Source organism: Hipposideros armiger, unplaced genomic scaffold (genome assembly GCF_001890085.2).
Source record: "Hipposideros armiger isolate ML-2016 unplaced genomic scaffold, ASM189008v1 scaffold_195, whole genome shotgun sequence".
NCBI classification, from domain to species: domain Eukaryota; kingdom Metazoa; phylum Chordata; class Mammalia; order Chiroptera; family Hipposideridae; genus Hipposideros; species Hipposideros armiger.
This window is the reverse complement of record NW_017731545.1, coordinates 1,556,714-1,574,476: the sequence shown is the minus strand read 5'-3', so window position 1 is coordinate 1,574,476 and position 17,763 is coordinate 1,556,714. Positions and strand designations below refer to the sequence as shown.

The window sequence follows — 17,763 nt, the reverse complement described above, 5'->3', positions numbered from 1 at the left end:
ACACTGTGCTGGATTTCCCTTTCTGTCAAGTACTGCCTTTCCCAAGCAAGATGCCACAGAAAAGAAAGAAATGACACGTTACTGAAGTTGGCATTACATTAGGACTTAGCCATTTGGGGTAGTTTAAACTCAAAGATGCTGGGAGGATGTGGGGGTTACCCAGGCAAACTCAGCACCTGCCTCTGACAATTGGTTCAACATCTGACTTGCAAAAAACTCTCAAAAAGTGTGATTCAGGGATCTCATGGACCTGAAGCTTTGCCATGGAGATGGGGATTATTTTTTGATGTGACAATGTATCATCAGCCAGCCCAACACTGACTCTGCTACATGGATTCATTTCAAGAGAGACCTGGACAGGGACCCCCACTTACTTAGTCCCAGCTGGGCTAGTTCTTCAAGCTGAGCCTCCGTCTTGGCTGTTGAAATGGCATAAGGCAACTTCAAGGTAAACGGCAGAACATCCCTGATTTTTCGAAAAAGAGGATATTTGTAATTACATGTCATGTTTCTATCTCTTGTTTGCATTTCCAGCTTAGAGATATTTTAGCTTTAACTATTTAAATTGTCCTAAGTCATTACCACATCATGTCAAACCAGACAGGTTTACTGGTGATAGGACTGGAGAATTACTATTCCTGCCCATATTAACATAGTTAGGACAGGCTGGGAGACAAGCCTGCATGGTTTCAATATCTGTAGAGAGGACCAGATTTCCTTCCTGGGTAGCGAAAATGTACCTAGAGTTAATACTGGAAACTCTGACTATGTTGGTGGCTCTATCATAGACCTAAAACATTATTACTAATTTGCTAGATGCTCTGAATGTTGGACTGCCCAACTCCCTGGGTAGGAATGTGTAATCCTAAACTAACATTTATTATCCTATTGCCTTACACATGGCAGATTCTCAATGAATGTTGAGACAAGACTTCCTCTTGTGTTTTAAGGTATTGCACATGAACCCCAGTGGTGGTGGTGGGGTAGGTCTTGTTATACTGCATATTCTGACTAAGGAGGTCTGGGTGAGACCAGAGATTCGGCATTTCTGCTACCTCCCAGGAGATGCTGCTGCCCTGGACCACACTTCAAGTAGAAAGGCAAATCTACAGGACCTCATGCAACAACCCTGCTCCCAAGCAGCCTGGCGCCATGTGTAGACCAGCAAACACACTCAATGCAGCATCCCAGACTAAAACGCCCAACAGGAAGCTGCTGAGCTGGCACACCCGGGTGCTTCCATGGCCAGGGCATAGCTTTGCCCCTAGTAAACATGGAGCATGGCCTCCTGCCATCTCAGAAAGGGTAAACATAGACTTAATAAACATTTGTTCATTTTCATATACAAGAATTAGGAACATGCTCTCAGCATTGGTGACAGGGCTTTCAGCTCAATGCCTTGACTGATATAAATAGGGAGAAAGTATGTTTTGGATAAATGAATGAATTAATATTCAATAACAATAGTTTTTTTGGGGGGCCGGCCGAGTGGCTCAGTTGGTTAAGAGCTCGCTCAAGAGTTTGAGCTCTGAGCAACAGCGGTTCGAGTCCAGCCCAAGCTGAGCAGCCGCTGAACTGCCAACAGGTGGCAGGATGGCTCAGCTAAAAAAACAAAAACAAAAAACAAACAATAGTTTTTTTTTTAGTGGTGGTATTGCTCTTATAATGAATTCACTCATTCGTTCAACAAATGTCTATAGTCATCTATGATGTGCCAGACACTGTTCCAGGTGCTGGGAACAAAACAGATAAAAGTCTCTGCCTAAAAGAAGCTTCATTTCAGTGGACACCAACAGACAATAAAAAAGTACACGATTTATAGAATATATGAGAAAGGGATGTGTGCCATGGATAAAAATAAAGTGCAGAAGGGGAATAATAGTGTTCAAGTGTGAGAATTGGCCAGGGATGGCCCCATGAGCAGGTAGCATTTGACTGAAGACCGAAAGGTGGCCATGGAGTAAAATGTGAGGAAAAGAACTTTCCAGGCAGAGGGAGCAGCAGGTGCAAAGGCCTTGGTGTGGGAGATGGTCTGACATGTATAAAGAACAGCAAAGGCTGGGGTGGAGTGAGGAACAAAACTTGGAGCTTCTGCTTGTGTTTTGTCTATACAAGATGCCCTGAAAATTTCCATGGAAGAGAATAACTATACCAAATAACTTGTTTATAGTAAGATTAGGCAACATTCTAAACTGCATCAGATTAAATCTGGATGACTGAGAATTTTGGAACCCTTGAGGCTGTTGACAATGAATAACAAATTAGAAAGAGCAAAACATGAATAAAATGTAATAGTGTCATGGGGCTCTAATATACTGCTCACAAAAATGCTAGCAGTTGGCAGTCAGGAGGCTCCTCTTTCCTGTGTTGTCAAGGCTGAGCCACCGCCTGCTTCCAGGAGGCCCTTTTGCCTGCCCCCAAATGTTGTGAGCACCTCCTCTCGCATTTGTTCTACACGAAGCAGGTGGAACCTCAGGGGATGGCAGCGTCTGTAATAGCTGCTGCCTGACCCCAGAGATGCAATCACTCTGATTATACTCTTAAATGAAGATCAATGGGAACCAGAACTTTGTAACACTAAAGTGTCATGCAAATAAATATATGTGTCTATGGCTATACCAACTTAAGTAATATCTACTTTCTTTAGACAATTTTGGGGAAGGCCACATATAACAAAACCAACCTATGTTTATATTAAGCTTTTACCTCGCGCAGTGCAGTACCTGCAGCCTAAATGTCACATGACTGGTTTTGGCTTTTCTTAATGATATATATGACAGGAAACCACACCTGTAATTTGCTAATGGGTAGTTTTAGGCTTTAATCTACTAGAAAATTAGATGTTGTGCATGAGTCCTCTCGCACTGTGCCAGCCAGGGCACACAGTGTCTCCTATACGCACAGGCACATGTGCCCACACACGCACAAAAGGGAGCACTTCCTTCTCACCTACACCCTGTTAAGGAAAGGGGCCCTGATTCTAAAACTTGCATAACAGACAAAATAAATACATATTAGGTATAAACATTTCACCCAAGAATTTTAGTACATGCATAATCTAGATTTATTTTTTAACTTTGCTCTATGTCGTACGTCTAAAGCGGAGGAGACTAACTTTGTTGAGCATCTGCTATTACTTTGCACCAAGCACCTTAACTCATGTGGGACCCACATATGCCCCTGAGAGGAAGCTGTGATGCCCCCTATTCTACAGACCAGGAGCACAGGATGACGTAGATGGAGAGGTCCCTGCACCCACTCACAAAGCTAATGTGGGATGAAGTGGAAACTGGAACCTAGGTGTGCTGGACCTCAAGCCTGTGGAGCTGTGTTCTCTAGTGGGAAAACATGGGCTTTGGCATCAAGGCAGGTTCAAATCCAATATCTGCTACTTATTAATTGAGTGTGGGCAACTCTCACTCTCTGAGCCACAGTGTCTTCACGATCCTAATTTCAAGGCTGCCACGAGGATTAGAAATAATGTATGTATGATGCCTAGCACATATAGAGAAAGCCCCTTTAATTATAATTATACAGAGGGTGCCAAAAAATGTATACACATTTTAAGAAAGGAAAAAAACTGTATTAATTACAATACTCAATATACACTGATAACAAAAGATGAATACAAGTCACGTTTGACTTCTGCAATTACAAGAGGTGCTCAATGTGGTCACCATCAGCATCCAGACACCTCTGATTATGGCGAACTACTGCTTTAGCAATAGGTAAAGTCTCTTAAAATGTGTATACATTTTTTTGACAGTCCCAGTATTTAATAATTAATGATGATAATTCTTTTCTCTAGCCTCTGGCTACTCAAAGTGCAGTTGCAAGACCAGCAGCATTGGCCTCATCACCTGGGAGCCTGTTGGAAGTGGAATCTCAGGTGCTGCCCCAGATCCCCTTAGCTGGGATCTGCATTCTAAGAAGATTCCATGTGATTCTAGTAAAAGGCTGCAAGGCAGTGCTTACTGATTACACTGATTACACCAAATTGACAGAGAGCTATTAGGCTTTGGTGGCCAAGGCATGCATCACAGTTTGTATTCTCAACTATACTTTTCAATGTGCCTTCAAAATCAAAAAATCATGTTTTTTGATTTGTGAATTCTCTAGTCTAGTGCATGTACGTTCTATGTGACCATCATAGCTGCTGGTCCAGTCACTTTCTCTATATGAATATATTTATGCAGTAACAACCAACTAGAACATTTCAAAAATATTTTGGTAAGATGGGGTCAAATCAATTACTGATTACTAAGAACATAGATTTGAACAAATTAGTAACATATGGTGAAAAGGAGAAACAAAAACATCAAGAATCTTTGCATTTTGAAAAAACAGGAAAATGAATCTCAAGTCTCCCTAATCACACAATGTCAATGCTGGGATTTTTCTGTAAGCACCTTATACTGGCATCCTGCTTTAATAGTTTATAAAAGGCTTTCATGTGCTTTGTCTCCTTTAATCATCGACCAGCCCTGGACAGCAGTCATTCCAGTCTATTATGAACACTGAGGGGAGAGATATCTTTTGTGCACTGCTGCCAAATGCTTTATTATAGGTGCATTGAGCTTTCACAACAACAGCACAATGACCAACAAGCAAACTATGAAAATTAAACACTGGCCGACTTCACCTCTGACCAACATGTTAGTGTTGAAATTCACTCCCAGGGCCTGGTTGGCCTCAAACCAGACCAGGTGTGGTTCCCTGGGACAGTGGGTGCTCCTGCACTGCCCTCCTGTCTTGGGGCAGCAGATTTCCTCACACAAGCCAAGGGTTGTTGCCCACACGCTGGCAGGTGGCATACCCTAGGAGGCACTCACAGGTCTCTGGTCCAATTCTTGGTGAAGCCTCTCATTTCTTCCCGCTGGGAAGCAGCACAGGGGTCCCCTTCTGAAAGCGACTCCCCACCCTCAGGCCATTGATTGTGTAACTTCCCTTGGCCCAGGACCTCCAGGAGTAAACTGCTTCATGTCTGCGCCTGAAGGGCTTAGTCCAACAGGTAAGGAATGTCTTAGTCTCTGAGAAATAATCTGACCCTTAAATTAATATAAAATAAATCAATCCCAAGTAAGGTTCTTAGCCTCAGAGTAGATGGCTGTGAGAAGGGATCTATGAAAACAACCCCAGTAACGCATGCCTGGTGCCACTTTACCAGCTGCAACAGACAGAAAAAAGCAAAGGAGGCCAACTGAGCTCCATTACCTCAGATGAAGCAATGTCAATCTCTGAAATAAAGAGTTTTGATTCTTAATCACTAAAAAAATCACTTGATTTGAAAAAAACGTTATAGCTAGAAAGAAAAAAAGAAGAAAGCCTGCCACAGCTCGCACCCTCTGACACCTGTTGACCTCGTGATTTTTGGCTTAATGTCATGTTGACCGAAACAGTTGCTTTAATTATGAAAGGGACGTGAGCACCCAGCGGCCCTGAAGGACAGTGATGCATGCTTTGTAGGCTGGTTTAAGGAACCCACATTTCTAGTTTCACATTAAGGAACTACACCCCTTGAAAAGTTTTCATAAAATTATCAGGACCTTGAAATGTTACAGGTTTGCATCATTGGTCCCTTTCTCTGGGTGTGTGCATTTCCCCGGCTTGATGGGTCTAAGTGAAAGGAGCCATGAGAGCGACTTGAGAATATAATCATAATAATTAATGAGATTTTACATTTAGGAGGTCCAGGGTAATTATTTTCATCTTAAGCCTGGTACAGGGGCCTTGGTGACCATTTTATTTCAGTAGCCAAATCTTCTAGTGACATTTGACAGATGGTAAGCCTCTCAGATCCTCCTACCCTGTTTTAATCAAGAAACCTTAGGCCAATTATTGGGTTGTCTGGAAAGTCATGACGTATTTTTCTATGTTTTTCAATGCAAAAATGCGTCATGACTTTCCCGACGACCCAATATATTGCACACCCATCAGGTGATAGAAATCATAAGAGAAGAAGAGGCCTTACCTGCTGATGCAGTAGAAAGCAATAAGCCGGAATAAATCCGCAAAGCTGATTCCTGAGCCTTCCAGGGAAAAGGCTGAAAAGAGACATTTGGAAAAAGAGCTGAGTGTCCCTGAGTGTGTTCTGGAAAAGGAAAGTCTCTCCACTATTGCCCTGCTGCATGCACAGGACCATCTCAGTGCTCTCAGACAACTACTGTGAGGATTATCAGAACCAGGTGGGAGGAGGATGCATGTCAGCCGGAAATGGGCCAGTCAAGAGGATGGCCTAGAAACTCAGTCCCTGACTCACTCGAACACATGCTCTGATGCTGGGTAAACAGACCAGCATACGCTCAAACTGCACAACTATTTTTTTTTTTAAATTCACAACACAAAGTTGGGCAGGGGTCAAGGGTCCCATCTGGCTGGAGTGAGAGGCCATCAGCACATGGGAGGGCTTGGGGAAAGCAAGGCCCCCACTGCCCCTGACCCTCCTGGGATGGACCTCCTGGGTCACAGTCCTCTTTGCCAAAACAGGCCACCTCTGGTAAAGACACAAGGCAGATGGAGTGCAGAGCTTGGCGGATAACACAAGGTCCCCATAAGGCAGCTTGTGTTTAAATTCAGTATGGAAGATTATAAAACCCATTTACATAGGGTGCTCCCGCCCCCAACCACCAAATGCACAAGCTTCCTGATGGAGATGAGATGTTCTGGCAAGGTGGTGTGTGTACCACTTTACACGTCTTCCAAATGGTGGAACAGGGCATGGTTTGACTTCAGATATGCCAACCACTCCTTATACCATCGAGATGCCACTTACGCAGTCACTCTTCCAAAAACATTCTAAATATCCTCAGCTTTGTGAAGATTTCCTCATTTCCTCAGTCAGATGAGTTTTTCTCCCTTTTATAACACTCCATATCCTCATTTATTTTGCCTATTATTTGCTTATGTTATATTATTTGCTCACTTAGTATTTCTGTAGCACCCCAAAACACACCTATGTCTTTACACATGTATTGGAAATCTCTACACTATTTCTGACAGAGAGACACACAGACAGACAGACACACAGAGAAACAGAAACACACACATGTGTGTACCACAGTTTAGTGAGTTAAGTAGGAGGGAACCATTTGGGGTAGGTTAATATCTCTGAGGCTTGGTTTTCTCATCTGTAAAATGGACAAAAGGAGTGCCTTCCTTGTCTCCCAGAAGGGTAATAGTGGGAACCAAAATTTTAAAAAATGGAATAATTTATGTGAAAGCAGTCTATTCAAATATGAGGTGATATTTATTATTAAGCCATGTTATCCAAACGTTATGGCAAAATATCTGTTTTTATAGCAAGTCCTTCCTCTTCCAATCCACCTCAATTTGTAGAGAAGATAGACCCTGGCCAGGAAGGGGTCATGATAGTGGGACCAAGGCCTGTGGTAACTAGTTATGGCTACCGTAATGCTTTGCTCATACTAGCTTTTTCAACCACTTTAAGTCCCCTGGAAAGGAACAGGGAAGTGACAGAGGTGTTGACAAAATAGAGAGGAAAAACCTTTATCTGGGAGGGCTGGATCCTGCCTCTGCTTAGCTGCATTTCATGGAAAACTGAATAGTAATTGCCTGCAGGGAATACATCTACTCAAGGATTACTCATGAAGATGTGCAGATACATGCTTCAGTATTAGATCCCATAAAAAGGCAACCTGCCCCACACACAGCTCAGTCATCAGCAAATGGGGGCACCAAATCCATGCTCTGCTTAACTGGGAAGGGGGTGAGGAAGCCAATCAACCTCTAATTAGGCCTCTGCCATACACCAAGCAGCAGGCTGCATACTTTGTACATAGGTTGTTCAATTGAATGATTAACTCTCTGAGGTTACTATCACCCCACTATACAGATAAGAAAACTGAGGTTCCTAGGGTAGGTTGCCTGCCCAGTCATTCAGTGAACAAGCAATAATGCCAGGACTCAGGCCCACATCTGTCTGTCTCAAAGTGCAGGTTCTTTCCACTTGCCCAAGAGACCTGAGGCCCTCACGTCAATCAGGACCTAACTATCCAGTGACCACTTACTGTATGTGCTTTCCTTTATGGCAAATTCCTTGAGTGGGGCTCCAAATTCACAGGGCAGGCGAAGTGAAATTACTTTCTTCTGCATTTTGGTGGATTTACGAACCAGAAAGATCTAGGAGGGAAAAGAAATTCAAGCTTAAGAAACATCTAGAAGGTTGGAACCTGGCATATGATTTCCTGCACACTCAACATCCATGAGTAGAACGCTCTTCATAGTTGAAATGTGAGGCTCAAAGCAGAGCAGTTTACTCCCAGAGAAAGGGGTGATCAGCAGTGAGCGTGCCACAGATGCCTATCCTTGAGAACTGGTGTCCATAGAATCCTATTTTCCCTTCGACCGAGCTTTTGCCATGAGGTAAGAGCTCCCTGAGTCTGCAGAAGCTTTTTCAGTTTGGTGAATTGTTTTTATGCTACACATTCTCCAGCCTGTGTCTTATATGGGTATCTTGGTTGATGAAATCTAGATTTTAAACCATCGAGGCAACGTGGCAAAACCATGGGTGGTGAATTGGGAGTTCACTGGCTAAAATTTGGCTCAAGGGTGTATTTACAATAGAAAATTGAATTTGTTGTCAACAGTGAAAAGGCAGGAGTGTTTTATTTTTCACATTAAAATATGAATTTCTAGCTTCTCTTGGAAAATGGGATGATACAGCAAGACCAGGCATGACAGCAATCCAGAGGAGCCAAAAATGACTGTTACATTTGGGAGGTGTTCTGAAATTCATTACAGCCAACATCAAGGCTGGCAGTCCATTTATTCCTGACTCACTTCACTTTTTGACAACTCCCTCCAGGTCCTAATATTGTCTTCAGACACGTACTTTAAACCAGCCCAACTCCCTGTATTGATGTCTCAGGACACCTTTCTGGCCTCGGTCACTGCAGAGGCAAGTACGCCATGTATGAGTACTGCTATGCAGGCTGTGCACTGCACAATTCCAGGCAGCACCATTCATCTACATTACAAATCAAATGGCGTTCCCTGGAGTGTGCAGTGTGGCCGCCCGGCTGAGTCCTGGTTCCCTTCTGTAGTGCATGATCCTTCTCCCAGGATCCTATCCTGTCCTCTTTCTTTTACTACTTCTCTTTCCTCTGCATTTAGACACTGCTCTTCGTTCCCATATCATTCTTTATTTTTTCTCCTAATCTTTACTTTAGTCTATATGTCCTGTCACTATCTCCTAAGAAATGTTTCTTTTTGGGAGGGAAGGGGAGGTTATGGGAATTTGGTGTCTAGTAAAGACTGAGATCTCTCTTTTTTCCCAGCACCCATGGGGAGGCAGCCATGGAATTCATCTAGTAGCCAGTTCTAGGAGTCAGTGTCTTTGGGACACTGTAAAACTGAAGCAGATATTTCCTAAATATTATCCTGATGGGTAAAAGCCCAGAGCACTGCTGAAGGCAGCTGTGGGTTAGTGGAGAAGAAGTAATATTCCCTTATGCAGGTGGTGATCTCTGTGAGACTTGGGGTCAGGGAGATTACAACCTCTAGATCTTATTTCCTGAATGTCTACAGCCTTAGAGCAGGGGTCAGTGAAGTATGGCCTGCAAACCAAATCCATCCTGCCACCTGTTTTTGTAAATGAAGTTTTACTGAAACACAGCCACGCTCACTAATGTACTTATTGTGTATATTCTACACTACAAGGTGAAGTTGGGTAGTTGTGACAGAGACTGTATGGCCCACAAAGCCAAAACTATTTATACTCTGGCCCTTTACAGAAACAGTTTTAACACCTCCGTCTTAGGTTGTAAATTTAACACCCTGAGGATGCATACCACCATGGCTGGTCTTTCAAATTTCCTTTCCTCTCATACTGCTTTTCCTTCTCTTCAGCATTTTCATTTCTTCTGGTGCATTTGGCCTCTCCTGATCCACTGCTCCTGTCCTCACCCTGCCCTCAGCCTGCCCCATCTTGTCAGGCGGATCCTATCCAGGGATCAAGTAGGTGACTGGAGAGAACATCCCACCTGACTTGTTCCCCACAAGGCCTCAGCAGGAATGGATGTGCCTGACACCAGGAGTGGAATTGCTGCCTAGCAACAGGGCCACCTCCCTCTTCAGCATTTTTGGCAGAAATGCAAGAGCAGACAACTCAACCTCCAAAAAGTGGAGGTCTCACAGAAGGCGGTCTTGATCATATAGACCAACACCAGAGGCAACAACACAGCATGCTGGCCAAGTAATTCTCTGCAAAGATGATCAAATATTGCACCAGTCACCCTGAGCATGTTTCAACAGAGTTCTTAGTCCTGTCTGTTTCTGTCAGATGAGAAACAAGGGCTCACTTATAAATCAAAAAGTAGTAACAGACAGGCTCTGGCTGATAGGAAACTCAATAGCTTATTTTTGTGCCCAATTGTCACAACATTCCTCAGTGAGCTACCAATGGAATTTTCTTCTTCCTCTTCCATCTACTTCTTAATTTCTATCTCTTGCCATGTATTGTTTCAAATCTTATTTTATCTGGGACTTATTGTAGTTCTTCTTTTTTTTTTTTTTTTGGAAGTAGACATTGTATACAAGCACTGTCCAATAAAACTTTCTGTGATGATACAAAAGGTCTACACCCTGCACCATTCTATACGGTAGCCTCCAGCCATCTGTGGCTAGTGAGTACTTAAAATGTGGCTAGTGGAACTGAGGAACCAAATTTTTAATTTAATTTTATTTAATTAATGTAAATTTAAATAACGACGTGGGGCAAGTGGCTACCATATTGGGTAGCAAAGGATATACCAATCATAAAATAACCTTTTTTTGAGGATCTTCTATAGAGTTGTAGCATGGTCTCGATTAAGAAGAGACTGGACTGGGCCGGCCGAGTGGCTCAGTTGGTTAAGAGCTCGCTCAAGAGTTTGAGCTCTGAGCAACAGCNAGCAGTTCGAGTCCAGCCCGAGCTGAGCAGCCGCTGAGCTGCCAACAGGTAGCAGGATGGCTCAGCTAAAAAAAAAAAAAAAAAAAAAAAAAGAAGAGACTGGACTTCGGTAGGCAGTAGCTGAAGAAACTGAACTTTGATCCACGTGGAAAGCCACTGAGAAAGTCCAAGGAAAACCATCAGCAGCCGCCAGGGCAGAGAAGTCTATGACTACAGAGCTTCTGAAGGCTGGGTCCCAAGCTGGGGCTGGGTCCTGGCAGGTTCCCAGGCTCAGAATTAAAGTAAAACAGCAGGGACAACTGAAACCCCACAGCCAGGCTCATCCTCAATGTCGGGTCTCAAAAAGTTAGGCCCAGCGACTCTGGCCTGTGGCCCTTCCCTGTTGAGTCCTGCACTTCCCATATTAACTGAGCAGATGAAGACAGAAAGCCAAATCATGAAGGGATCTGGTCCTGAGAGCTGTCTCTGTCGTTTCCAGAATTTCCCTGCATTGCAACCCAGGAATACACGGGGAGCCATGTTCTCCATAGGCTGGAAGGAACTTTCTAGAACTCCAAGTTTTTTCTCTTTAAAGACACAGCAGCCCTGCCTGCCTCAACCTGTTCCCCTGCGATTCTGAGTCTTACCCCCGGAGGCTGGGACTGTAGGACTTCCGCCGCCTCCTCCTCACTCAGAGTCAGTTGCAGCCATATGGGGTGGGTGTGAAGAAGCCGGTCCAAAATGCTGAGCCTGTTGGAGAGGCTGTCATAGCCAGAGTACCGGGGACAGGTTTTCACATCGTTTTCCTCAGAATAGCCACCGTCCTTGTGTCTTACCATGCTAGGAGAAAGAGAATTGACAGGGGTCAAATGGCTGCGGCACAATTTCCCTCACAGGAAGACTGTCCTAAAATATCATAGACTAAACCTGTCATAGCACATACCCCTTATTGTCATCACCACCTCATTTGTCTTTCCTTTCAGACTGAAAGTATTAAGGGCCGACACCATGTTATAGTGCACTCTGTATCTCTAATATTAAACAGAGTACTCAAAAATATTCAACAGACCCAACCTTCCACTTCTAACCTGGTTTTGAAAAGGTTCTAAACGTCCTAAATCCTATTTAGTCTATCTTCTGGCATAAAACATCTCTTCCTTTGAGTACAGATACCTAAGTGCTAAATTCCATATTGGAACCATGAGGTCCTAAAGACTGTATCATGAGCATGACCATGGCATGCTCTAAAAGCAAAGACAAAACATTCACATACACACACACACACACACACACATGCACGCATACACACGCACACGCGCGTGCACAAACACACACGCACACGCACACACGCACGCACACACACACGCATTTTTGTGCCCAAATGAATTAGATTTCATTCCTTTTCATACATCTAGGCATTTTTATTACTAACATTACTTATAATGAAATCTTACAGTGGTATGGTGCTATGCTATTAATAAAATCATAGAGATATTATTCATAATCACCACAAAATGGAACTTGCTCAAATTTCTATCAACTAATGAATGGATAAATAAAATGTGGTATATCCAGACAATGGAATTTTATTCAGCCATAATAGTCATTCAACCATTTTATGAATGAAGTACTGATCCATGCTACAATGTGGATGAACTTGAAGACATCATGCTAAGAAAAAACCCGAGACACAAAAGGACAAATATTCTATCATTCCATGTATATGAAATATCTAGATAGACAAATATAGAGAGACAGAAAGATTAGGGGTTTCCTGGGACTGGGGAGGGGTGTAGGATGGGTAGTGATTGCAAATGAATGTGGAGTTTCTTCTTGAAATAATGAAAATGTTATGGAATGAGATGTGCTGATGTTTGTACAACTTTGTGAATATACTGAAAACCACTGAGTTGCACACATTAAATTTTGAATTGTATGTTATGTGAATGAAATTTCAATAAAAAAAATATCACATTGACTTCCATCGTGGCCTTTGGCTACATCACTAATCCTGTTATTGAATATTTAACCTCCATCTTATGAAAGAGGAAACTGAGGCCCAAGAAGTTATCAAGCCATCCAGAGTTATAACGAGCCACGAGGAGCCAATAGAGATGGCAGAGCTAGAAATTAAAGTGGTCTGGTACTCACTCAACTCTGCAGGTAACAAATAAGATCATGAACATAGACTAGCTTGTATCTATGTGGTGTTTACCGTTGGCCAGACCCTTTGCAAACATTTTCTCATTACTCCTCTCAACAGCCCTGAAAAGAGCTACTAGGATCCCAGTCTTAAAAAGAGAGGACTGGAAGACTCAGACTTATTAAGTTACTTGCTCAAGGACACGCCTCTGTTAAGAGAAAGAGGGTGGACATTCCAATCCCAAGCTGCTTCAGCTCTGGGGCCTGTTTCCCTCTACCACAATCAGAACTCGCACTTTCCTTGGCTATCAGTGAGCTGGTCAGCAACACTGGTCCTGGAGCAGCCAGCAGGACCATCAGATCTGACCATTCATGTCTGAAGGGCCAAGTTCAGGTTGGGGTACACACGGTCTTCAAATGTCTAAACCCCCAAAACCCAAATGTGTGGCTTGGATAAAGTTTTCAACATTTAGAAAAATGGGTGATGGTTCCAAATGTAAGGTGAGAATGGGGGAAGGGGGTGACTAATTTCCACGTGGACCACTCCACTCCTAGGTAGTTGGGCTGAATGTAGAAGAAGCTAATCTAAGGTGATCATTTCTGGGTATGCGGACTCAATAACAACACCCACAATGATAGCCTGTGGGCTGGCCACAGGCCCCATCCTAACTTCTCCCCCACACCTTCTTGACTTTCCACATATTTAAAGAATCTTATGCTTCCACTGGAGATTTACATTTGGTTTTCTCTCAAATATGTGAATGTTTTCCTTTACCTCTGCTACAAGTTTCCAGATGGGAGAATCTGCCAAAAAAGGGGCAGTTTCTCATTCTGCAAATGCCATTCTAGGGACTCCAGATATATTGAGGTGAACCTTTGCAGCTATAGGAACAAACTCTTCAAAATGAAGCTGGTGGTAAAATTCCTTTCACATAAGGTAAAAGAAGTGACTTTAGACCAGTGATTCTCAACCATGGCTGCCTATTCAAATTGCCTTGGGAGCTTAAAAAACGTTTTGATGATCAGACTGCACCCAGATCAAATAAATCAGACACATGGTATAGGATGCAGGCATCAGAATTTTTTCAAGTTCCCCAGGCAATCCTGAAATGCAGCCAAGTTTACAACCACTGCTTTGGATCAGCCTTTGAACCTACATGAGAATCACCTGGGGTTTGTTAAGCCACAGAATCCTGGTTTCAGTTCCAGATATTCTGATCCTGCAGGTTTGGGGTAGGCCTGACTCTGCACTTCTAGCAAGCTCTGAGTGATGTTGCCAGTCTGAGGAGCACTTGCTTGAGACCTAAGAGCAAAATGTACATTTGGGCTCAAATCCAATTAGATGTTTGTTTTTTTGTTTGTTTGTTTTTGTGGGGTTGGGGGGAATGTGCCATTGAAAGAACTCAGAACCCAAGTAAACATTTCATTCCTGCTGTCTCAGGCTGGCGATATTTTACCAAGACCAAATTCTACAATCTCTAAAACAACAACCCTGACACTCATGTGTGCTGAGAGTAAATATGTTGACACATCTTCCTTTCTTAGAAGGGTGCATCCTGTGACAACTCAGTTGTTTTAAGAAGCTAAAATGCCTTTGTTCTGACAACTGACTTCAGCCTAGGGCCTCAACAGGGAGATGGTGAGTAAGACCCATGGGGCCTCATAAAGAAACAACTATAAATTAGACCTTGTCTTTGCAAATGACTAAGCCAATGCCTTCATTCAGCCAACCATTTGAGGTTTATAGCCTATTATTATGAAACAAATTGGCTTTTATCAACCAACCTGAAGGACAACCTTCAGGAAAGAACTAATGAAGAAAATGTTGAACCAGTTGTGAAGGCTCTTGGTGCCCCGCCCAGTCCCCCTTTATCAGATCGGGCACCCATGACACTGCTACCCCTTTTCCTGAACATACCTGGGAAATTATGCCTTCCCCTGGGAGCAGATGCACTGCTAATGATATACTGACATGACGTGTAGGGGAGTGGTCTTGCTTGAAGGTGGGGACATCTCTGGGGTGCTATTCACGCTTCAGAGCTCCTTGTGGGATCAGGCTGAAGCTAGACTTCAGCTGGCCCCATATCTTTGCCTGGTTTCCTCCCCATCCCATCCTGTATCCCTTAGTGCTTCACAGGTTGCTCGTGACAGCCTCTCTCAATAAATCATGGCACAAGAATCCCTGTCTCAGGCTCTGCTTTTAGGGAGTTCCACCTAAAACAGAAGTTGCTGCGATTAATAGAAACTAGTGATTCTAGTGCCTGCAAATGAGGAAGGACAAAGGATGAGTGCTTTATAAAAGATAAACCTCTGTGATATAATCCAGGAGATTGTATGATGACATCGTCATAGTGGGCTTGTGGGAACAAAAGACCCACCTCCCTCTGAGCTTTGTCTTTCTAATCTGAAAGTGGTATCTCCACCACCATGTAGATTGATGCAAGTAAGAATTCATCCAATGTGATACTCTGAAAAGGTGTAACCTAACCTGCACAGGTAGCCTAGCAGGTAGCCTAGCATAGATTAGCTTTGCTTAGAGTTTATAATTTTGCCTTGATTAACATGTAACCTCACTTAGATCACGCTAAAATTTATAAGGTTTGTGTAATGCTATCTGGTAACTTGCTGAAAGCCTCACAGAAAGACCAAGACTTTGTCAGATGTTTATCCATACCTATGCAATCTCTGACATTGATTGCCAGAACTATTTTCCAGGAATAAGCCCTGGATGTTTTGCAGGTTCAGGGGATGAACCAGCTGAAACTGCCTGTTACCAGCTGGAGCAGCCTGAAGCAGCCTAAAGGACCATCCAGTAACCTCCTCATGAACTTTCTTCATTATACCCTCATTATAATATGAAAATCTCCACCCAGTGGTAGAGACTTTCCACCATTTTTGAACATGCCATGTATGTACAGCCATGTTTTCTGACTGCACGTGAGCTGGAATACCCACACCTATACATGCAACGATGAAGTCTACCTCCATATTTATGCATGATCTCCCCTTGTAAAGATGGATTAGGTACTTTGTTTGGGGACACACTGCTCTGGGAATGATTCACGATGTGCTCTTGCTTGCGGGCTTGCAATAAAGTTCCTTCTTGTAAAATCATCTCAGAATCATCTCAGAGTTGTCTTTTGGCTGGCAACTACTAAGCATTCAGACTTGGTTTGGTCCAGTAACAAACGTTATCACCTGGGTAGTCTTCCTACCCCCAAATGTGTTTAACCTGAATCTACACGAGAGGAAACAACCAGACAAATCCAAATTCAGGGACTTTCTGCAAAACTACTGGCCTGGAATCTTCAAAATGACAACATCATTCAATTAAAAAAAAAAAAGGCTGTGGGATTATTATAGCTAAAAGGAGAATAAAGAGACACAATTACTATATCAAGTGCATAGAATTGATTACATATGGTATCAGAATAACAAACAGCCACAAAGGATAATGAGAAATATTTGAATAAGGGTATTTATAAGATAATATTATACAATGTTTAATCTCCTGAGTGTGATAATTTTACTGGGGTTACATAGGAAAATACTCTTGTTCTTAAGAGATGCATACTGAAGAATTTAGGGGCAAAGTGTGAAAGTGTGTCAGATGCTCAGCCCTTCCCATCCCCTCCAAAAAAAAAAAGGAAAAAGTATAGAGGTAAAAAAAATGTTACAAAATTTCAACAATTGGTGAATTTAAGTGAACAGTACTATTCTTGCAACTTTTCTGTAATGTTTGAAATTACTCAAAATAATAGGTTGGGAAAATGGGAAAATATCTACCATCTCACTGGGCTTTTATGGTATAAAATTCATTTATTTTTTTCAACTATTACTACTATTTCCAAATGTCTAGGTCTGCTTTCATGCAGAGATGAAGCTCAAGTATGGATTAAGTGAGACCCACAGCCACATGTGAAAATACTGGACCAGCTGTAGAATGCCCCACAAATGTAAGGTGCCTCTAGGGGCAGAGAACAAACACGAGAAAATTCGTATACTTTATCTTTCCTCATTCCAACCAACCTGGGCCTCTTGGCTCTGAAGCATATTACCCCCACTCTGGGGACAGGGCTCCCCAGGGCCAGCTACATTCTGGTCACACCCAATGTAAGGCTCTTCAGAGTGTGGGATGGGAGTGGCCTTTCCACTTGGCTGTATTCCCTTCATTCCCAGGGCCAGGCGTTAGTAGCCTAGGCAGGTGTAAGAATAAGTGATTGCAGAAAGTGCATTCTAATGTAGCACAGGCAGAAAGACACTAGGCCTGGTTTTATTAAATTTCACAGAACCAGATTCATCTCCAAGAAACCAATAACTTGCAGCACAGTTTCCAAATGATGCTCTTTCTTATCCTAATTCAGAACTCCCGAGTTGGCACCATCTAGCAGTGCAGCTTCTAGTGATCAGTGTACTCAGAAAGGCTCCCTTGTACTTCACAGTACATCACTTCCTCTTCCCCAGCTCCATCCCAAACAACACAGCAGAGGTGCACACTTTGACTTTACAGTCCAGTCTTTTTTCAAACAAATGATATAACATAGACAGTTAACAAAGCTATACATAAAATAAATACAACTTTGATGTGAGGTTGTTTCTGTGGAAAAAATATTGAAGTAAATACAGTCAACAACTTTCTATATATATGAATACAACACATAAATATGTATAAGAATATAAGAATCCTATTTTGTTGAATAGCAAAAATTAAATTTAAGGGCACTATATACAAG

General features: G+C 42.8%; 1 protein-coding gene across 10 annotated transcripts in view; it reads right to left on the bottom strand.

Annotated features, from left to right (window-relative positions):
• Positions 1-17,763, bottom strand: part of RIN2 (Ras and Rab interactor 2) — a 227,069-nt gene that overhangs the window by 30,138 nt on the left and 179,168 nt on the right. For all 10 annotated transcript variants that reach the window (XM_019653108.1, XM_019653105.1, XM_019653107.1 and 7 more), the window contains 4 exons: positions 11,536-11,728; positions 8,028-8,139; positions 5,972-6,044; positions 375-466 (listed from right to left, as the gene is read on the bottom strand). In XM_019653108.1, the coding sequence (XP_019508653.1) occupies positions 375-466; positions 5,972-6,044; positions 8,028-8,139; positions 11,536-11,728 (470 nt within the window). The remainder of the gene's footprint in view (positions 1-374; positions 467-5,971; positions 6,045-8,027; positions 8,140-11,535; positions 11,729-17,763) is intronic.